The sequence below is a fragment of the Amblyomma americanum genome, chromosome 5, assembly GCF_052857255.1.
Source record: "Amblyomma americanum isolate KBUSLIRL-KWMA chromosome 5, ASM5285725v1, whole genome shotgun sequence".
NCBI lineage: Eukaryota > Metazoa > Arthropoda > Arachnida > Ixodida > Ixodidae > Amblyomma > Amblyomma americanum.
In genome coordinates, this window is record NC_135501.1 from 202821921 (window position 1) to 202845069 (window position 23149).

The window sequence follows — 23149 nt, forward strand, 5'->3', positions numbered from 1 at the left end:
CCGGCGAATAACTTGTTTCAAATTGGTTTTTGGGGAAAGGAAATGGCGCAGTATCTGTCTCATATCGTTGGACACCTGAACCACGCCTTAAGGGAAGGGATTAAGGAGGGAGTGAAAGAAGAAAAAAAGAAGAGGTGCCGTGGTGGAGGGCTCCGGAATAATTTCGACCACCTAGGGATCTTTAACGTGCACTGACATCGCACAGCACACGGGCGCCTTAGCGTTTTGCCTCCATAAAAACGCAGCCGCCGCGGTCGGGCTCGAACCCGGTAACTCCGGATCATTAGCCGAGCGCCCTAACCACTGAGCCACCGCGTCGAGTCGAATAAATCTCCTCTGATCCAAATCCCCGACAAATCGAAGAAATGTCCTCCAATCCAAATCCGGTCCCGTTCAACAAAAGTAGCTGTAATCTTGTCAGAAGAGTAAAAGTAGAGATGGTCACACGGGTGCAAGCGTGAAATTTATCTAACATCTACAGAGAAACAGAGAAACAATTTCACCCCCTAAAGAGAGCAGATTCGCTCTTTGACCTGATGGAACGCGCTTCCAACATTTCCACTGGCTCGGAAACGTAGCTTCTCCATCAGATGGACGAGCTGTCTGCAGGCTTTGTCCGGGGTGGTTTGGGGTAGGAAATACTTGATCATCCAGAGATAAATTCTGGATCGTGGTCCAGCTCTGAATTTCGCAGTTTCAAAGGTTGAATTTCGTTGCTTCCGGAAGCACCCCTCTGTTCCTCTCCGGAGGCTCTCCAGCTGTTCGGCGATCGGGAGTTATTCGCCATGTTCCGCTCGTGCAGGCTCGATGGCTACCCCATCCCATCCGTTCCTGGACAGCACTTGCTGCAGACAGATGGAGGCTGAATCCAGCTGTTAGCAGGAATAGATGGAAGTTATAACCCTTAGAAAATTTCTTTACACAGTCCATAGACAGACTATTGTCTATAATGTCTATAGACTTCATACGGACAAATCCTACAGACTAGGGAACACAAATCCTATAGACAGTCTATACAATCTATAGATTTAATGGCATACAACTTTGGTGCGCTTTTTTCTATAGACAGTCGATAGGCTATGAATAAACAAAAATAAAAATTCATAGGAAGGAAACACAGTCTATAAAATGCCTAGCGACAGTCTATCTATAGGCCATATCTATAAGGGTAGGATCATGTGGAATGTTCTTTGCTTCGCGATGCATTTTCCGACACTGGGTAAGCGTAATTTCTATTTTCTCGTTATTGTGAGGGTTGAAAATACGAGCCCTCAAATTGTAATAGAAATCTTCCCCAATATTAATACACCACTAATCCTGAGATCACTTTCACCAACGCTTCCACTCCGGGACCCAGAAAAGGAGGCGGAAAATTTGGGGCGAGTAAAATGTGGCGTAGACTCTTATCTTGAAAACACAACCGCTTAGGAGAGCTGATTTCACTTTCTTAGCATTCGTATCACATTCAACGCTGTCATCAAGCAGCGTAATATGGTATGACACAAAAGTTTGTTTTCAGAGTTTTTTTGAAGATGACAAGATTAGGTAGAAAGACAGCGGACGCGCTGGTCTTCGCGTGACATCAAACGAAATTTCGGACGAGCAGAGGAGTGAAGAAGGGAGGCTGAGAAAACTGGTTGGGAGTAATTGAGCAGAAATTGTCATGATATCGGTTGACACTTCAGCCACATCGGGAAAAAAATTGAAAAAATAATCTTTTGAGGAACGGAAAGGAGCAGTAACTGGCCTTATACTCGCCGGAAACTTCACTCACGCCGTGAGGGAGTTTATGAAAGAGGGCGAGAAGGAACAAGCGCCGTGACGGGGGGCACCAGATTATTTTCAAACAGCTGAGGTTTTTTAATGTGCACTGACATGGCACAGCACACGGGTGTCTCTTGCATTTCTCCTCAATTTCTCCTTCATGGACTGCCTTCTCCGTTCTCGTGGTCGGCAGGCAAGCGCCCCAGAAGACGGAAGGACGAATTTCATCCCCTTCTCTTATGCTCATTGGCTAAATGCCGATGAAAACTCTGCCATGGCGCATGATGGCAGCTAGCTTAATTGGTCACCATGCGTATAACGATGACACAAAACCAACGCATCCAATTACGAAAGAAAGGACTAATTACTAAGAAAGGACTTCTTAGCGTCGACTGTCCAAATATCGTGAAGCACTTCACTTGCCGTGTGCCTCCTAAGTGGCGTGATAAATTTCTCAAATAGTGCTGAATTTTTTTGTGCCCGGAGTGTGAATTTTTCCGTGTGCAGGAGAGCCTGCAGTGACTCGACTGTCGCCACTCTTGCGAAGGATACGGCCAGTAACCAGAAATTTTTTTTTCACGCAGGGAAATAAATTCCTGTCATCGGAATTCACTGCTTGTGTTTATCAGCAATTTTTCTTTCAAGATCTCTGCTACCATTTTTCACCAGTACCGTATCCTTATATCACCCTCTGTGTAGCTTCAATTCACGTCATGTTATTTAAGCAGGATTGGAATAGAATCTCCAGGAAAAGTCTGCCGATGCCATTTTAGAGCCAGCTAGCATCCCTTACATCCCACAGATCAGTGAAGAAGAGCTTGGTCGAGTATTTCGACAGTGCGGCGTGCAAGTTGACCGCGTTCCAACAAGCATGCTTAGACACGAGCTCGTCGATGTGAAATACCCGCTTCTCCTTAACAGATATACTGGTATCGTGTGCAAGATTACATGTGCAGATTGCGACCGCAGTTATATCTCAGTTATATTAACGCTCTGGCCGAACACATGCAAGAAACTGGACACGTCATCAATTGGGACGGGACACATGTGCTTGCCAGAGAACGTACCGCTTCTAGACGCTTGTATCTAGAGTCTTTGATGATTCAAACCACTCCCGGCACGCTATATCGGATGCAAGGCAATCTGCCATCTGATTACGCAAGGTCATTACGACTCAATTTGAAGAAGATATAAACTTGTGCGTTTTGTCTGGTTTCCCCATTATGAACAAGAAAGCCGGAGGGCTTCCGAAACGTCACTATGTTTCAATAAACTTTGACCAGGTCAATAGCAGTAGCGATCACTTCTTTCTCTAGACGTTCAATAACGTGTTCCCTACAGCAATTACAACATTGTAACTGGAATTTTCAGCTTTACGGGAGCCGATGGATAGTACTAAAACTACCCAACACATGGCGAACGCTGTTGCTTTTTAGATCAACGCTTGGCCGTTGCAAAAACGCCCTACACCCTGCCCCTGTCTTCAATCAACCATGGTTGGCTACATTTAGAATGCTGCAAGTCCTGCGTCGTCACTGCTTAGACCATTTCTCTGATAGAGTTACTACAGACAGTGTCATACCTATTATCGAGGTCCACCTTTACAAAAATTTCTTTAGACAGTCTAGAGACTGTCCATAAACTTGCGTCTTTAAAGTCTATATAGACTGTCAACAGAGAAATCCTAGAGAACAGCAGATAGGCAATACAAATCCTATAGACAGTCTGTACAGAATCTAAATATTTGTGCCCATACACTTTTAGTAGGCTTTTGTCTATAGACAGTCTATAAACTATGAATAGACCAAAATAAATATATATAGGAAGGCAATAGAGTCTATAAGCAGTCTATAAAGTGTCTATATACCATTTTCGTCCTCTGAACCGTCTGGCTGCTTCAGAATGACTCTACAGCACCTACTCACGAGAGGTTAGTAGGTGTTCCACAAGCATCGGTTCGACGCTTCTTTGAAAGCTTCCATAAGAGTGGTGGCTGCTTTGCGTGGCGCTATGATGAATTCTTTGTAGAAATGCAGGACAGCGATGAAGTCATCCACAGCCATCTTGAGAAAGACGACAACCGCCAGCAGCTTAACGAGAAGCGCGCACACCCAAACGCAGGCGACCAGAGCGTTCTCCAGCAAGAACTTTTCCACGTGTGGCCCGTACATCTGCTGCTTCTGAAACTGACAGTACGCGCAAGATTCAGGAATAAATGCACGCTGTTTAATAAAACAGCAAATTTAATTTACAAGGTAAAGATGTGCTCGCCGCCATCCCGCTTCAAAAGAGATGCCATTAAGGTGTATTATAGTGTAGATGCTCGGCAGCATGGAGGAAGGAAAGAACCCAGGCGAGGAGGTTGAACATTTAAAATTGGCTTTTGGGGAAAGGTGGCACAGTATCTGTCTCGCATCCCGGCGGACACCTGAACCGCGCCGTGAGGGGAAGGATAAAGGAGGGACTGAGAGAAGGAAGAAAGAAAGAGGTGCCGTAGTGGTGGGCTCCGGAATAATTTCGACCACCTGGGGATCTTTAACGTGCACTGACATCGCACAGCACACGGGCGCCTTAGCGTTTCGCCTCCATCGAAACGCGGCCGCCGCGGTCAGGTTCGAACCCGGGTACGCCGGATCAGCAGCCGAGCGCCTAACCACTGAGCCACCGCGGCGGCGCAGACGAGGCGGTTACGTCAAATTTTTTGAAGCTGTCTCCCCCCCCCCCCCCTCCTCCCCTGCTTGGCCGCCATCTCTCCGCGCTTGCGCATGCGCAGCAAGCATTGCAGCAGACGACACCGCTGCGTCCAGCGCTACTATTGCCTGCGGCGTCGGCCAATGACTCCCAGTACTCCTTGTGAATGCGCGTTACTTCCGGCACGCTTTTTGGCCTGCAGCTCGGATAGCGAGGGCCTCTCCTAAGTTTTCCTTTCTCCATGATCAGCAGGGTAATTACAAAACCTCTGTTGTTTTGGGCGACATGTCGGGGTACCTGTCAATTCAATGCAATCGTGGAACAGCGCAATGAGACGCACAAAGCGAAATGTTTCGTGCGTGGATCGCTTCGAGTATAATAATAATAATAATAATAATAATAATAATAATAATAATAATAATAATAATAATAATAATAATAATAATAATAATAATAATTGGTTTTTGGGGAAAGGAAATGGCGCAGTATCTGTCTCATATATCGTTGGACACCTGAACCGCGCCGTATGGGAAGAGATAAGGGAGGGAGTGAAAGATGAAAGGAAGAAATAAGTGCCGTAGTGGAGGGCTCCGGAATAATTTTGACCACCTGGTGATCTTTAACGTGCACTGACATCGCACAGCACACGGGCGCCTTTGCGTTTCGCCTCCATCGAAAGGCAGCCGCCGCGGTCGGGTTCGAACCCGAGAACTCCGGCTCAGTAGTCGAGCGCCCTAAACACTGAGCCACGCGGCGGGTAGACGGGTCTCTTTTGCGTCTGATCTTCCTTTATATCTTTTTATCTCAAAAAGCGTACTTTCAAAAAATCAGGGGTGGGCTTCTTTGAAACACGCGGTGTGGCCTAGGCACACTTGACGTACAGAAATCTGTCACCCAATATGATTTTACAATTAGAGGTGTAAGAGATTAACTTAAATCTACAGCTTAGCCAGCCATGAGCAATGTGAGTTGATTGAATAAGGTTTATCAGCGTACCGAAATTAATTTGCCGCCTTCTCCGGCTAGCGTCCCATACACGCGTGCGCAGTCCCGGAGGACGTCTTCCGAGGAGCGGCCCGATGGATTCTGGTTCGACGCTCGACGCGCGCAGGCCTTCGAACCGTACAGGACTGGCAGCATCCGGGGCAGGCATACGCGGCACTCGCTGTAGTCCTCGATGACATCCAAGGTTGCCGCCGCAACATAGTGCACCCGAATCACCTGGGCAGTGAAGAAAAAAAGGTCGCCTTCGTTCGCTTACTTTCAAAGCATGAACACAAACCGACATAAGGAACCGTTCAGTGACCGCAACTGAACTCACGCAACCTCCCTGCTAAGCCACGGAACATTAGCGTCACGCGTTCCACCAAGTCGCCTCTTGTAATATCTTGCCTCACCTCATCGCGATTGTCCGCGATTGTCCGGACCCCGTAGAGTATATTTTACGGGTCCAATTGGACTTATTTTTGGAAATGTGGTGGAGAGTTTGAATGATGCTTCACTCCCGCCACCGGTTGGCCCGGTATTGCACTGCCTCTGGGATCGGCCTTGTCTTTAGCGCGTCTTTACTATCCTGTCTTTCTATCCCATCTTTCAACTCTCCTACTATCTGCACGTGGTAGCGATTGTGGCTCGGCTTGAGCCAGTGGGCAGGCTTTGCACTTTCCTTTTCTTTATTCCTGGCAACAACTTCTCTCTCTCTCTCTTGCATTAAAGCATATGGGCGAGGATCGAAAAGGGCTCAACTGGAGTTTTGGATAACGCAGCGAGCTATGGAAAGAAAAATGATAGGTGTTAAGTTAAGAGAGCGGAAGCGGGCAGAGTGTTTGAGATAACAAACGCAGGTTAATGCGTATATTTGTGTCTTAAAAAGCTGGATTAAAACAGAGAACAATTGTTCCGTGTTTAAATAAAATAAAATAAAATAACTGGGAGCATGCTACTCAACTGACCCACTGCCAGGATCGCGGGCCCTGCGAGACTCCCCTAATATGCCTTGGGATGTAGCGGGAAAGGATGGGATTTGCAAGATAGGGCAGTGGTCGTCAGGGGGATTGAGGGCAGCGTGGCATTTTGAAACTGACAACGATTTTTTTTTACTTTCCTCTCAATGTTCGTCATGGCCTTTCAACGCTAAATAATTCAAGGGGACACCTAAGCTCCGCCTTAAGGGTATAACGCGTAGCGTTAATGGATAACGCCCATATGAGAGGAACTGGTCATTCTCGACTTTACATCCACAGATTTGAGGGAGTTCTCAAACCACTCCTGGTGCAGTGGTGCAGCGGTTAAGCGATGCGTCACTACATCGCGACGGCAGGTGCTGCTATCGGTGGGGCTTGAGCGACCCGAGTTGCTCTTCCCGAGCGGCCAATCATTAACTACTACCTGCAGCAGTGTTTGCTCACACTATACGGCGGGCAGGTTGTGATGACGGAACAAGATCACGTGAGCTAGGTGGCCTGCCTAGGTTGCTTCTACAGGGTTTTTTTTTCACTCACTGCACCAACGACGTTGCCATAATTTCTGCAGAACGGTAGCATTGTAACGCTATCGCGTTAAATATGGCTCGCTCACCTCGACGGCCGAAGCCAGCAGGGCTGCATCACGCTGGTGCCAAACGAACAGCAGCACCCTGAAGAGCAGTTTCGTGTGGAGAAAGACAGCAAAGGGCGCACCGACGTCCGCCACGCGCATCGACACCGTCGTGACGCACATGACCAGATCTGCGGTGCCGTCGGAGAGAACGATGATTGTGGTATACGCCGGTACCTTCAGGCTGTTGAGCGGAGGCAATGGGCACCCGCGTTGAGGCATCGTCATCACGAGTACAAGCCCCATAGTAGGGAGAACCTGCGTGCGCCGCAAGAAGGCGATGTGAGACCCGTAGAAGTGTCTCGCTCATGGTCATTTCGTGGTGCGCAAAAACTCACCAAGAAAGACATGGCGAGTCCTAAGTTGGCCGATTCGAGCACCTCTTGTAGTCGGGAGAGGATGCTTCGGCCTTGGCGCTCGTTTCCACCGCTTTCGGTGATGCGTGGACTCTGCTCTTCTTGGCCTAGACCGCGGCCTTGCTCCCCCCGCCGCAAAGGAACCTCCTCGTCGCTGTCAGCTGCATCATGTCCATTGCGTGGGATTGCGGACTGGACAATGCGTTCGAGGCCGAGTCCTCGCCGAAATGCTCGTAATTTTCTTCTAACACGTTCCAGCTCTCAAAGGGGCCCCGTTCCTCTCCGTGTTCGGCAGCATCCGTTGAGTTACTCTCATATGAGGTGGTCATGACTGCTGCTTGGATGCTATGCTAGGACATGAGAAGGTGGCGGTAGAGGTACAGAAGGTCGTTGTTCGTTTCAGGAGGTTTAAGCGTTCACAGGCACAGTCATCTGTTGTTGTTGTTAGCCTATCAAAAGATGGCTAACAACAAAACAACAGCCAGCTTCGGTCGTCGTCTTTGATGGTGATGATGATATGATGATGTCCTCAAATATCAATGCGAAAGCATTATATGGCACGTCAGCGCCGAATCCCGGCGGAGTTCACCAAGAAAAGTACCAAAAGTTCATGACGTCACCATGGTCTCGCATGCAGTCAGCGGTAGGCCATAATAATAGGCAATGAAGCAAAGACATTAGACGAAACAGTAATAGGGATAGCGATAGTGGTAGTTTTGGAGGGATAAAGGACGTTACTAAATAATGATGAGGGTCGTTAATGACAATGGCAATGAAAAAGGCGTTTTAGTCATCGGCCTTAGGGTGAAGGCCTTTAACGTAAACGCGTTTAGGGCAAAGGCCTTTAGGTTGAAGGCTATTAATTCAAAGGCTTTTATAGTTTGAGTTTGAGCTTCTTTATTCTACCACAGCCAAAATGTTACATCATAGGACTTTAGGTCAAATGTATTTACAGTTAAGGTATTTAGGTCAAAGGACGCTTTCACGGAACTCATAGCGCGTAACGGCCTTCCGTTAAGTGCCTACCGTCTGTTTTTACAGTGACCGCGGTACACGTTTAATTAAGCTAAACAATCTGGCCGTAGGTAACGGTATTTCAGTTGCAAAAATTTACAGTACGATCATGAAACCTGATGCGACGACTGTGCGAAAGCAGTTGGCAAGGGTGGAAACTTGGGCGAAGCGGTAACGATGATCCATGGTATATGGGAAGCTTTATCCATATACCATGGATAAAGCAGTTGGATTTACCCTCGGTGATAAGTGCAATGCTTTTACTCTAAGCTGAGGCTTCGCATCGCGGCATAATTTTCCTGGAAGTTGAAAGTCGGCGGAGACGGGTGGTCCTTCTTGCAGGTAGTGCGTGTTGCGCCCTCCATTTAGGGAGTGGTGCAGGAAAGTTGTATGGTGCCTCTCGAGGGCAGCTGGTTTTGAGGCGAAAGCTCCACTAGGCTAGGTAAAGCCGACTTCGCCGTGCGTTGCCAGTTTACCTTGAAGTGAGGCAGAGGTCAAGTGTGGCCATAGGCCGTACCATATGTGGTCCACCATGGTGTCACAACAATTTACCTTTGACCTGACTTTTGGATACGCCGGCAGGGGGCGGTAGAATAGGCCGCAGCGTTCATTGGGTGCCCAACCTCTCGCGATGAACCATTAACTGCCACCTCCCACGGTGGCAGGTTGGGCGCGCTGCCTATTCAGTGTGCGGAAGGCACTAACGTTACAGGCGCCAAGCCGCGTCTACTTGCCGGATACACTACAGTTTTCGCTCTCTAACCAGGTTGAAATAGGATTCTGGCGTGGGATAGTCGGTTCATACTTTCTACGACACAAATTGACAGAGCACAACACAACGAGAACGAGAAAAAGAAACACGAAACACGAAACACAGGAAAGGCGCTGTCCTGTGTTTCGTGTTTCTTCTTCTCGTTCTCGTTCCGTTGTGCTGTGCTGTGTCAATCTGTGTCGTAGAAACCAGGTTGAGCAGTAGATAAACCGCCGCTTTTTAAAATTAGATTTAGCCACCGCCTTTTAGTTCCTCTGCTACGTGGGATTGCGTAGAAGCCTTGTGGAGGGTGGATCTAGGTGTGTTAGTGGATAGTGGCGCTTCTGAAGGGTGATCAGGGTGGCATTGGGGCGGGTAGGTTGATCGAGGGCGGCAGTGGTTCCATGGACAGCCCCGTACCAAGGGGTGTGCTGTGAAGTGGCTCATGGCTGGTGCTTTTCAAGGCCTCTTGAAGGTTCCACTCATTCAGGCTGCATACGGACAATGCTGCCAGCGGTGCGGGTTCCGCAGTAAATTCCCACATTGGCTAGGCAGACATGGAATACCCTGCCAAGCAATAATTTGTGCACGGGGGCTGCTGCTTGCGCATGCAGGTGTACCGGCGTGCTCCTGGGAGTGACGCTACTGCAAATACGGTCTCTGTGGTAACATGCTGGCCGCAATATGTTATAACACGGCACTTCTTCAAGATATTTTTTTATTTGATGTATGCGGATCATAAACCTTCAGAACACTCTCGACAAGACCTCTCAGTGGTGCACAAAGATTGGTCTGGTGCTGTCGATTGAAAAGATAGATGTCAATCACGAACCATTTGCTAACACCTATAAAGCTGCCCTTGAACTGCCAACTTCTTACTACAGCCTCGTAGATGCGGTTGCTAGGTGTCGAACTGGACAGCTCTGGCTTTGCGGCAGCACCATCGGTTCGATCTGCGCGATAGAAGGACTGTAGTACGCTGCACCTGTTTCGCCGCATTGCCCAGAAAACAGGCACTGCATGCTCTAATATTCCCCAGGATGTTAGTGCTCCACAGCCTCGACTTGTGTGGTGAGCGGCAGGACTGAAAGATGGCGCCACATGAAGCGAGCAGCGGGAACGCGCAGGGAACTCGACGGCCGAGGCCGATCGGCCGTGTGTCCCGGTGGATGCGATATAAAGTCGAATAAACCGAGTTAGTTTAGGCCCGCCTTGTCCTTACTGCTCGGACATGACAGCTTGTTTATCAAGCCCAGTTCTAACGCCTTACTCTAAGAGATGGGGACCGCTGTAATCTCGATCTATTTGGTAAGAGAATCCACCACAGTCACTAGTATGTGACCTTCCAAACGACCCGATCATTCAACGTGGATTCTAGACCACGGTTCCTCTGTTTCCGGCCAAAGAACGGGCTGTCGGGAAGGGGGAATGCTGCCCGATTCTATGCACATTGGACATGATTTGATCAGCTTCTCAATGTCCTGATCCAGTTCTGGGTACCAGATTACGAAACGGGCCATGTTCTTCATAGCCCTTACCCCTTGATGCGCATCATGCAGCGTTGGTAGCCACGCACTCATCGGAATCACTGCTATAGATGGCCCCCGTACACAATTCCAAGGATGCACGTTAGTTCGTCCTTACTGTGCATGTATGCGTGTAACGGCTCCTGAGCAGGTTGCAAGCATCGTGACCTGCCATTCCGAATGCAATCGTGGCCTTGAGCGAGTTCGCTATCGTCCGCAGTCATCTTAGCCAAGTCGCTCGCTGATAGGGGACCGGAGTCTAAGTGACGGGTTAGATGGATCTACTCACGAGCGTCATACGGCTGCCGTACAGGCAAGCGACTGAGGGTGCCGGCCGGAATCAGCTCTTTCCCTGTTTTAAACTTTATTTTGTAGTTGTATGCAGTTAGCAGGAGAGACCAAAGATCAATTCGTGCAGCGGCCACGGCTGTAACGGGCTTGTCGAGGCTGAAATGGCTCAGGAGAGGTGTGCGACCTGTAACGAGCGTGAACCGATTCCTGAGCAGATATTTCCAAGCTTTGCAACACAGAAGACAACAGCCAATGCCTCTCTTTCAATTTTCGAGTAATTCCGCTCATCAGGCGACAGAGTTCACGATGGGAACCTGATTGGTAGATCTTGCCCGTTACCTGGTCAGTACTGCGCCAACGCCACACGAGGACGCATCGGTGTCCAAGATATGGGGTTACTTCGATCGCAATGCAGCTGTTTGGTTGTTCGGAAAGCGTTATCTTGTCTCAGTCCCCACTGCCAGCGCATGTTCTTAGCAGTTCATGCAGCCGCTCAGAACAGTAGCCAAATTTCCCAGAAATGCGTGGTAATAGGTTACTATAAGCCCAAGAATGCCCCCAGCTCCACTACAAAGTTTGGCTTTGGCATCTGTGCTATTGCAGCGATGGCTTCTGCCTTAGGTAACAACCCGTACGCACTTATACGATGTCCCAGATATTCAACTTCTTGTAGAATAAGAGCGATTTGGGCGAGTTTTGTATCGGCCCATTAAGAAAGAGCAGCGCGAATAAGGACGGGGACGAAAGTAAAGAAGGCACAACGAGCACTGACTCGCACCTAGCTTTATTTGACTTTCAATGCAATTTTTATAAGCACGCATGAGCGGCTGGAAAAATTTCATGTAAGGCAAAGGAAGAGTGTACAGCCATTGATAACAAACAATATACAATCCACTGGGCTATCAGCTGTGTCCAGGAATGGAAGCTCATTATCTGTGGGAACTATTGTGTCCTTGCTGATGCGCCTGCCCCGAATTTTTTTCGATATTGTATAATTCCACAACCTCCCGCGTGGTCTTATCTCTGCGCTCGACGATTCGACGACTCGATTCCCATACCCGACGAAGCCGTGACCCGAGGATGACGTGCAATGCAAGAGCCAGGACACCCGACGTAGAAGTGGTTATTGCCAGCCGAAATTTACCGCTCTAGTCGGCACAGGAGCCGATTACTCGGTGCTGAATGAAACATTCGCTGCTCAGCTGAGGAAAGTCACGACCGCCTGGGACGGCCCCCCACAAATTCTCACCGCAGGGGGAAGCCTCATTACGACATCAGGACGATGCACAGCGCGAGTGACTGTCAAAGGACATACCTATCCTGCGACCTTCGTTGTGCTACGGCAATGTTTCCGCGACGTGATCTTGGGCATGGGTTTCCTTAATGAGCATTAGGTGATCATCGAACTGCGATTCAAGTTGATCACGTTTTGGACGGACGAGGCCATCTTATCGACGAGAACTCTGGAACATCACGTTGCCCCGAGTGTCCTGGAGGAACAAGTGAACGTCCCACGCCGATCAAGCGTCATGGTCACCGTAGGTGCCACGAAAGTCAGTAACACTGAAACTATCATCGAGGGGAAGATGCAATTGTTTCTAGACCGAGGTAAATATGGTCGCGTCTTGCATCGCGAACAAAGCTATAAGGTGGCATGCCGGCATCTTTGAAGGATGAACAAACAAGCACTACAAAGATTTGCGGCAGTACGCTTTTCCTGCTTTGCCGACAATATTCTTTCACCTGTGTAAAAACTTACGCAGGGCATTACCGCTGTCGTCACTTCGATATGTTCACTAGCTCTGGCTGCACAGCTGCTTTTATGGTTTATGGTTTACGGGGGTTAAACGTCCCAAAGCGACTGAGGCTATGAGAGACGCCGTAGTGAAGGGCTCCAGAAATATCGACCACCTGGGGTTCTTTAACATGCACAGACATCGCACAGTACACGGGCCTCTAGAATTTCTAGATTCTAGAATTTCGCCTCCATTGAAAATTCGACCGCCGCAGCCGGGATCGAACCCGCGTCTTCCGGGCCAGCAGCCGAGCGCTATAACCACTCAGCCAGCGCGGCGGCCGCGCAGTTGTTTTTTAGTTCCACTAACAATTTTTCCTCGACGTTTCGTTACAGATGAATCAGGTATCCTGCCTATTCCAACTTTTGCACCTGGATGCGGAGGCTAGAGCAGACTTCATGTTCGCAGGACCTCTCGAATAGACATAACTGATTTCGTGAGCGTGGTTCACAGGGCCACCAAATGAACCACCAACTAGCCCAACTTCATGGACCAACTAGCCCACTGAAATGCCCTCTTTGGATATATTTCTACATCGGGACAGTCTTTTCCGTTCTCACTTCGTAGGCTTTCATTGTTCTTACCTTCACTGTAGTCGTCACCGTCGAGCCCGTCTGTATACCTTCACGGACTTCCAAATAGTTAAGGAATTATTTATAATTTACTTATTTACCCACAACGCAAACAGAAATTACAGTACGGAATGGATGACATAAGCAGTTTATGTAACAGAACTAATCAGCATTGCATAAAGAAGCAATGGTCAACAAAACAAAAGAACAACATTAAAAACTAACTAAAAAAACTCACAGAGCACTTTAAAATTGACAAGTGGTCATTATAACAGGAAAGAAAACATCATTAGACATTATATAAGCAGTGTTTGAAGGCAATCCTTGCCAATGTCGGATTATTTTTGGGAAAAATGACAATCGAAGTACGCCAGTCTTGCGCGCGATCTCGCATACCTTAAAAGTGTGGTCTACGCGGTCAGATATATATAGTTATGTGCACACAAATCTATCGCTTTTTCAATACCGACGCCCCAATGATAAATCGCGTGAAAAACTTCAACCGCAACTTACTTAATTCGACGGTTTTCCAAATGCTCCCAATGCAGTCTTCCTTTTACACTCTCCGCATGAACATCTGTTGCTGCAAGTTGCCGACAAGAACCGAACAGCTCAATTCTGGTCCTTTCCAGTTTTTCTGTCTCGTAGCGCTGGAGGGTCCCAGACTGTACATGCATATTCAAGAATCGAACTAAAATTGGTCTTGTACAGGAATTCGCCAGTAGGTAAAGTAAAAGCTCTGGCACTTCGATGCAAAAAGACCAAAGCTTACTGCATCTTAGTCATCTTCGAAATAGGCAGCTAAGAGCCCTGTAAGGGTGCAATCTCGGAATGGCAACAGTACGGAACAGGCCGATGTATGTGAGGATTGTCGCGGATACAACACACCCTATGGCATGTCACCGTGAATCCCCACCCGTCAGTTTCATCAGCCGCTACTTTCGAGAACTGAGGACGGCTTCTGAGGTCACCGTTTTTGTTGTTGTGGTTGTTGGAGCTCATGACTGCACTGCCGGCGCATCGACGGCCATGTTTGCCTGCCAGTGAAGACTCTACCTGACTGGGTCAACATTATTGCCGGACCACGCAAATGACGCTCTAAAACTGCGCTCCAAGTTTTGCGTGAATCCCAATCTTAATTGACAAGACTTAAATACATGCATAGTACTTGTGCACGTATAAACTCTTCGATGGGGCTCAGTATGAAAGGCAGCCAGGCTGTATGGTGCTCAAGAAGTTTTATTGAATCGATGATTTTAAATGTGGTTTACTTGAAGCAGCCTCGTACAGAACGCGCCCATTGTCAAACCACAATGTTGAGGATATTTGCTCATATAATTAACCCTATCTCTCAGCATTCCACGACTGACGAAGTAGAATTTAGAGCAGTTTTTTATGTGACACAAAATTACGCGGCAGTGCCCACTTGCATTTTCGTTTCATATAACTGTGGCATCTATGAGGCGATCGCGGTCTCTATACGCCCTTTTTACTCTAAAAATTTCCGCCTTGGCACTGAATTACCACACATGAACTGGAGAACTACACAAAACTGTATGTTCGTAAAATGTAGTTCAGTTAGTTACATGAAAACGCAGTAAAAAGCGGAATAAAAAGCAAGAACTCGAAACCTTAGCGGTCTTAGAAGTAGGCACCTCATAGCCCTACAAGGACTCAATTTCAGAATGGTAACAGCTGAAGCATGACAATGTATGTCAAGAATGTACAGGAAGTCACAGTAAAACGCGCAATAAAACTCAAGAATTCGAAATATTGGTTGTCTTCGTAATAGTGAGGTCATAGCTGTAGAAGGATGCAGTTTATGAATGGTAGCAGTGCGGAGCAAGCCTATGTTTGCGAAGAATGTCGCGAATACGGCATGGGCCTATTCAGGCTCCGCGGCTCTACCAGAAAGAGCATCTGTCCGGGGGATTCATGAGGTCGCCCGGCTTGCAGGAAAATGCCTTGGAGAACTCGGGCATGTTTTGCAGAGGTACGATGCAGCGAGACCGACTGTGCCAGTACTTGGAGCCCGGAGTGCGCCGTCGACCGGGCGTCGTGGAGCATAAGTTGAGGCAACGCGACACGAAGAACGTCTGCTCGGCGCTCAGTCCAACATCTGGCAAGGACCGCGTGCGCACGTGTTCTGGAAGGCGCCGGTAGGTGGCGTACGCAAGCACGGCGCCCGCGAAGTCTGCGAAGCCCTCAGAGTCTGTATCTCTCTCTGAGGTCCTCGCACGGGACAACGATGCCTCCGCCTGCAAACAAAGAGTGGATGTTACGAACACTGAAAGCGATCGCTGGTACGGTGGATACAATCGATTTCGGAGTGTTTCTAGGGGCGCAGTTAGAAACTGGAGGGGACACTGAAGCTCCGCCTTAAGGATATGACGCGACAGCACCAGTGGGTTAATGCCCATATGTGCGCAATAGATCATTCTCGACTTTCCATTCAAATGTCGCTGGGAATCCCCAAACCACTCCTGGCCCAGTGGCGCAGTGGTTAGAAAATACGCCACTGTCCTGCGATGGCAGGTGCTGCCACTGGTGGGGCTTGTGCGAAATAGGTTGCTCTTCCCGGGCAACCTCTCGCAACCAATCATTAACTTAACGCCGCGGTGGCTCAGTTGTTGTGGCACTCGGATGCCGGCCCGAAAGACGCGGGTTCGATACCGGCCGGGATGGCCCAATTTCTATGGAGGCGAAATTCTAGGGGCCCATGTGCTGTGCGATGTCAGTGCACGTTAAAGAACACCAGGTGGTCTTAACTTCCAGAGCTCTTCACTGCGGCGTCCCTCGTAGCCAGAGTCGCTTTGGGACGTTAAACTTCCACCCGCCACGGTGGTCAGTTTGCTTACAACCCGGTGGGCAGGTTGTGATGACGCCACTAGGTTACGTGACCCAGGCGGCCAACCCATATTGCTTCCCTTGCAATTTTTTGCCCACAACCCTTACAAAAAATTCTTTAGGCAGTCTATAGACAGTCTATAGAATTTTGTGTATAAAGTCTACAGACTGTCTATAGACAAATCATAGAAAAAAATCTATGGGCCATACAAATCCTGTAGACACACAGTGATTTGACGAAAGGAAATATCTATATGAAAGCAATAGGTTTCATAAGAAGTCTGTAGACTCTCTACGGACAACGTTTCTGAGGGAACGCCGACGACGCCTGATTTTCTGCGTAACAGGAGTCTCAACATTATCGCATCGCAAGCGCGGCGCGCCTTGGAACCGCTGTCTGGTGCTGTCATTTCTTCTCTTAAGCGATGCAGTTTTAGTCTTCATTGCGTACAAATTTGGAAATGAAAGGATTGGTGAATTTCTTTAGCAGTTATTAAGAATTACACAAGCTCGCCCCCTTCCTCTGCCCAGAAAAACATTATTGTGTCTGTGGCAGCCATCTTCATGGCATTTCAATAACGATGTACTTACCCACCTTAACTTGATCCCGTAAACCACTCGGTGCATAAACAAGGTTGGTCGAATGAACTGTTTTCGTATGTCGAAAGGTGGGCAATGCTTTGAAAATTGGGAGCATTTTAGTATAGCGAGGAAATTACTCTTGGTGGCGCATCTGCGTATATTATGTGCAGCTATTTCCTGCTGCCCAAAACTTCCACTACCTTCATTGATAACCAAATATAAAAGGTCTTTCATGACATGCTTATTGGCGGGTTAGTCACATCCTAGTCGAAATGAAGAGGAAGAAATGGGCTTTGGCAGGGCATGTAATGCGAAGGGTACATAATCGATGGTTCTTAAGGGTAACAGAGTGGATTCCAATAGAAGGCAAGCGTAGCAGGGGGGCGGCAGAAAGTTAGGTGGGCGAAGTAACAAGTATGCGTGGATTGTGTGGCCGCAGCTGGCAAAGGACAGGGCTAATTGAAGGGACATGGGAGAGGCCTTTGCACTGCGGTGGGCGCAGTCAGGCTGAACATCATGGCATGCTTTGTCCGGATCAAAACCCCGTAGGTGTGCATGGGTTACGAGAGACGGCTGAAAGGGGTGCTCCGGATTAATTTCGACCGCCTGGAACTCTTTAAAATGTATTAAAATCGCACAGCATTTAATCTTTCCTACATTTCGGCTTCATCAGAGACGCGGCCACTTCGGCCGAGATTTGACCGCGTATGCTTGGTTTCAGCAGCTGAATGTCATAACCACAGAGTAACCGATGCGGACGTATATATGTAAGGGGCCGAACCTATGCGGGTATAGGTAGCGTCGAATATTTGCGAAAGTTACGTACCCGTTCGTATGAAGCACGGATGCAGAGAAGCTTCTTTTTGTACTCCTTCATTGTCATCGTATCGTCGAAATTGCGGCGAATGTACCGGTAGGAATATGTGATCCCATCAGCGTCAAAAGCGTGCATTATTTCGTGTCCGACCACCTGGGAACAACGTTCAAAAGCGTCAAGCTGTGTGACTCGGGTGAAATGAAATTTTTCACTTACAGCAGCGGTCAAGCCATAGCATGGAAGGGAAAGATAAACTGTTATCTTTTCATAATATATTTTAATATATTTTTATAATAAAGCATTACATATTAAGTACTATACCGCATAGGCGCCGCAGAAAACGCGAGAAGACATAGCAGCAGCATAGTATTTTGTTAAGAAAGCTAACTCAACCGTTCACGATATGATTAAAGCACACGCAAAAAATACTGCTAGCATTATTGCACACATTTCCGAATGTGGCTCGAAATTATGAGATTTATGAAGATGAAAACTCGCAAGCAGAAAAAAAAAGCGTTGGGTGAAAACGCTCCGATACTTGCTAGTGTATACTTAGATCTCCTTTGTTCAGCACAGCGCATCGCTGTGCATGCATTAGGGATGGTCAGGCTGAGTCATACCAGGCATGTGCCATGTCTGTGGACAATATGTAACTTAAACGACTCAGTCTTTCATGGGGCACCGTTACACACATATGAGAAAAGCCTGTCGGCTTTTTTTGCATGTAGGTATATTGTAACAAGACCTTCGTTACCCTGGCATTGTGTCTGTCAAGAATTCAAACATGTTTCCATCAGAAGCTCAGAGAATATCGACGTCGGCAAAAAAAAAAAGATATTGCAGCTGAGCAGAGACGCAACTGAAAGGAAGCTCGCTTTACGTATGGGGACATGAAGGCGTGCTGGTGATTATTTTGGCGCGTTTCTTCATAACGTTCTTCACAGCTGTGTTAATTTCATTGAAGAAAATCACACTGAGTGGGCGCACAATATTTTTGAAGCTGCGAAGCAGACAGGAATGGAATGGAACAGACAAAGTGGTGATTCTTGGCGTATAGAAGATCGCGTGTGCGTTGACGCAGATTGGATATTGCTGCATAATCTGAGAAGCTCTTTTCCTTCGTTCCTTCCAAAAAAAAAAAGAGCCTATCTTAGGAGATTGGATAGCAAGGGGATTTCGATAAAAGCATACTGAATGCATGCAATGAACAGATTCCTCAGTAAGTACAGAATACAATACTGTGGCACTGAACTGCTGCTTGATTTTTATACCTATGCGATCACCACAGCTTTACCAGTTCATGTTGGATGCGGTTCTAGCCTATGAATGAGTCCCGTTTATTAGGCAGGCCCGTCAGCTGCCTAATATTACCATTCCGCCTGACTCATTCTAGGCACTCCAACCGTAGCTTATGTGCTCTGTTACACACAAAAAAAATTCAAAGAACGGTTACGAGCGAGTAACGCGAAAATGTTTCAGCGTTAGCAGCTACGCGACAAAGGAAGATTAATTTTTTTCTTCTCGTTGCTATGGCGCGATGTTGTAATGTTCCGGGTGATGTCACTACGTGTTGACCTATTAGCATGACTGCTTGCAGTGTGGAAGCCAGTCCCAACAATAATAAACCGGAGCAAAACTAGTAACACCTAAGGCAGTAAAATAGTTCACATAAGGGTGACCTAGAAAGCTCAGCAGTATCAAAGGAGAAACGTCGTGCACGTTAAATGAAGTTCAGGGAACGTTTATTTGAAAGCTTCCCCTGTTGCGTGAATACTTTTGCAGGAATCACGAAAAAAAATTCTAACAGAGAGCCTTTACTTTTCAGGTAGTTAGTTTCCAGCATTCAAATAGACAGATATTTTTGTTGTTAGTTTAAGCAGGTAATTAGTTGATATATGCACATGACTGCAACCATATGGCTACCACCCTTACCCCTCAAAAACGGTTGAGACACTTAACCTCCACTGTAAGGATATGACGCGATATCGTTATTGAGTTAATGCCCATATATGAAGAATTAGTCACTGGCAACTTCACGTCCCTGGAAGTCCTCATACCGCGCCTTGAGCAATAATGCAGCAGTTGAGGAATACGCCAAGGTCTGCCGATGACAGGCACTGCCACCGGTGGGTCTTGTGCTGCGCAAGTTGGTCTTCTCAAGCAGCCTCTCGCGATCAGCCATTAATCTAACTGCCACCTGCCAGGGTACCCGGAGCGTAGACTGTGATGACCCCACAAAGTCACGTGACCTAGGCTGCCCACCTAGGTTGCTTCTCCGGAGGTGGCTCCCTGGGCCACCCTACGCCACCCTATTTATATCTCACAACGCCGACACCGAATTTCGCAGCGTGTTATAAACTTTCTTTTCGTTCCAAACTAAAGCTTCATTTTCTACTCGTTTTAAAAAAAAACAATCTCCAATTTCTGCGCCCGTGTGCTGTGCGATGTCAGTGCACGTTAAAGATCCCCAGGTGGTCGAAATTATTCCGGAGCCCTCCACTACGGCACCTCTTTCTTCCTCTCTTCTTTCACTCCCTCCTTTACCCTTCCCTTACGGCGCGGTTCAGGTGTACAACGATATATGAGACAGATACTGCGCCATTTCCTTTCCCCCCAAAACCAATTATTATTCTGTCAGCTGCCCCCCCCCCCCCCCCCGCGCGCAGAGTGGCAGGTCGGAAATTGGTGTGTGTGTGAGTGTGTTGGGGGGGGGGGGTTCTGTTATACTTTTGCCTCCGACATTCCCACTGCAAAAAACTTGCGGCAGTTAAGAAAGGAAGGAGCCTTTTAAACACAGTGGCACTGGAAGTCTTGTGGTTAGCAAATCAAGGAGATGGAAACCTCGGCTAATATCTTTGTAATTAACCTAAATTCGCATGTTTTGAAGATGGAATTCATTTCCGCTGCAGCGAATCGTAAATATTCCGCATTTTTATTGATGAAAATTTACCCCATAGCTTGGTCAGCGTACCCTGCCCCTGAAAAGGAGTGCGCCAGAGGAAAGCTTACTTCCTTTCTACTTCTATACAGGCTATACCGCGCTTAGAGTGAAGTAAGACGACTATTTGGGCAAGTTGGCTCCAATATTACGATGCAGGAACATTTGATGGCGAAGGCTCGGCTCGGCGAAGCATGCGAAGTCACGTGATGCGTTGCTATGGTAGCGGCGCAGCAAGGGCGTTCAAGGTCAAACTGGAGCCCACGGCGAAATCGGCGCCGCTAGTCCAGCAAAGATTTCGCTTTAAAACGATGTTCAAAACGAAAGAAGTGCGAAACAAAGAGGGGCACTGAACACCACATTTTAGGGCTTTGCGTGATGTCAAGTATTGCAATTTTCTGCACTCAAAAGTTCGTGTTTTCTAGTATATACCTGTCCCAGTCCTCCGTAGTTAATTGCAGCGGGAGCGCCCTTGAAGAAGAAGGGCGGCTGAAGAAGGCCAGGATAGATGGTGATTGTGTTCCGGCTTCCCAGGTAGTAAGCGTTGACGCTGCTCAAAGTGAAGTTCTCAGTTGCCTGCTCCTTGAAGATCCGGGTCGTGAGCAGACGGTGGGACTTCATGTACGGAGTGAAGAACTTGTTGCGAGCGCGGGGAAATGCCGCTGCGTCGATGTCAGAGAAAATAAATAAAAATTTGGAACATATTCATACACGAGTAGCTTTAAAATTATGTCGCGTACCCAGTCCCACTCTTGAGAGCACTACCGAAATGGGGGTAACGAACGGCAGTCTCAAGATATAGAGTTTGCAAAGAACGTTCTTGCGCAATAAGACAAAGGACGAGACACATTCGACATGTACTGTACAGAGCGCAACTTCCAATTGCTTATTTTTTTGAAGAACCGCGGTACCAACCAGATCGATAACAGACGCTCACGAAACAGTCATGTCCGCGCATCGCAACAGCAACCATCCACCGAGGAGAACGGCGGCAGCCTGGTATCACCAGTCTGCCTCTGATATGCCCCGAAGCACATTCAAAACGTGTTTGAAAAGAGATCGGTGGCGGTGGGTGAAGGCTGACTTGCCATCACTTCCTCGTGACAAAGGTACCTTCGAGATTTGCCCAAAACAAAACAAAGAAAACTGACGATGCAAAATTGGCTGCCAAAGGTGACAATGAAACGTGATAAAACTCATCGTAACAAACGCAGCGTAAACAATAAACCGAAAACAGACAAAAAACAAACGAAAACTGTGCCAGTAGGAGCCGGCAGGTGACGATGGATCATGAAAAACAACATGTCATAGCAACAGCACTGTCAGTGAGAAAACCGCAATGGCAAAGAACAAAATAACACTCTGAGGCAACCGGTCAACAGTCTCACAAGCGCCTTGCTCAAATTAAGGACCCCATGACTACATTAACCGTAAAAAACATTTCAGTTGCACAGAAGGTTCACACATGACGTCCAGAAAGGTTAATTCTTCGTCGAGAAGTAAAACCGATGCACTACTAACACATTTGTCACCTGATTTAGAAATATAAAAGGCATCTGCTTCCTCTGAAGCTTTGTTTTGGCACTTGACAGAATTGTGGTCCCTCTGAACAAAGGTTTTCAGCTGCGATTCATAGTGTGCTCTGGAAGGCGGCGTCTTTCGTTATTTTTTATTGTCCTCTTGTATTCACGACGTTTTTCATTAACACACTTGCCCGTCAGTCCAACGTATATACGTTTACACATGTGAAAGAAATAGTATTTTTTTTCCTCGTATATCATAAGACGCGACAACTCCGATTTGCAGCTCTTAACGTTCACCACAAAAACTCAACTGCGGTTGAAAGTGAGGGGAGCGGTCGTCGGCACCACCTGCAGGGTTTCGCATCCCGGACGACAGGCGGTGCAAGCACTGTAATACTCGGGGCGCAGCCCTTGCGGCACCGTTATGGGCGAAAATTTATATAACGGTCCGCAAAAGACTTCGTCTTACCTTAAACACATTTAGAGCTTATAAAGGGAGCCTTAAGCGCCCCCACTATACGCCCGGTAACGCTTACAAAATTTTCAGAAAGTCTACACAGACTGTTCATAGTCTTCAATCTATAAAGACTAAAGACAATTTTTGGAGAACAGTCTATAGGCGATACAAATCTCGTAGGCAGTCTATAGACAGTCTATAGATTTATGGTCACACACTTTTAGTAGACATTTGTCTATAAACAGTCTACACACTATAAATAGACAAAAATAAATATCTATATAGGAAGGCAGTAGAGTCTATAGAAGTCTATAGATTTTCTATAGACCATTTTGTAAGGAAAGGAATATACACCGTTGCGTGGCTAATTTTCACAAATGTCCGCGTGAGCGAAGCTGCCAGGGTGAGGTGGCTAGCAAATCACCATCGAGCTACTCAGAAGTTAAGGGATTTATTCAGCGATAACTCTTTGATTTCCTGTACTCCGTTCGCTGCACCTTGTGGTTTTAGAAGGACACCGCGATGCTCCCGTTGTACCACCATTCAATTCACTTCAGCCAGACGCCAGAGAAAAGCCGAGCCATGAGGGTGGCACATCGTCATTGGACGTCATTTTAACCAGGAGATGA

At 47.6% G+C, this 23149-nt stretch overlaps 1 protein-coding gene across 1 annotated transcript; it reads right to left on the reverse strand.

Annotated features, from left to right (window-relative positions):
• Positions 1-15151: 15151 nt before the first annotated feature.
• On the reverse strand, positions 15152-21188 carry LOC144135521 (neprilysin-2-like). Its single transcript, XM_077668168.1, has 3 exons — positions 20973-21188; positions 17612-17755; positions 15152-15614 (listed from the first exon to the last, which is right to left on the reverse strand). The coding sequence occupies exons 1-3, from the start codon at positions 21159-21161 to the stop codon at positions 15261-15263; spliced, it is 687 nt and encodes a 228-aa protein (XP_077524294.1). The 5' UTR covers positions 21162-21188; the 3' UTR covers positions 15152-15260.
• Positions 21189-23149: the final 1961 nt, after the last annotated feature.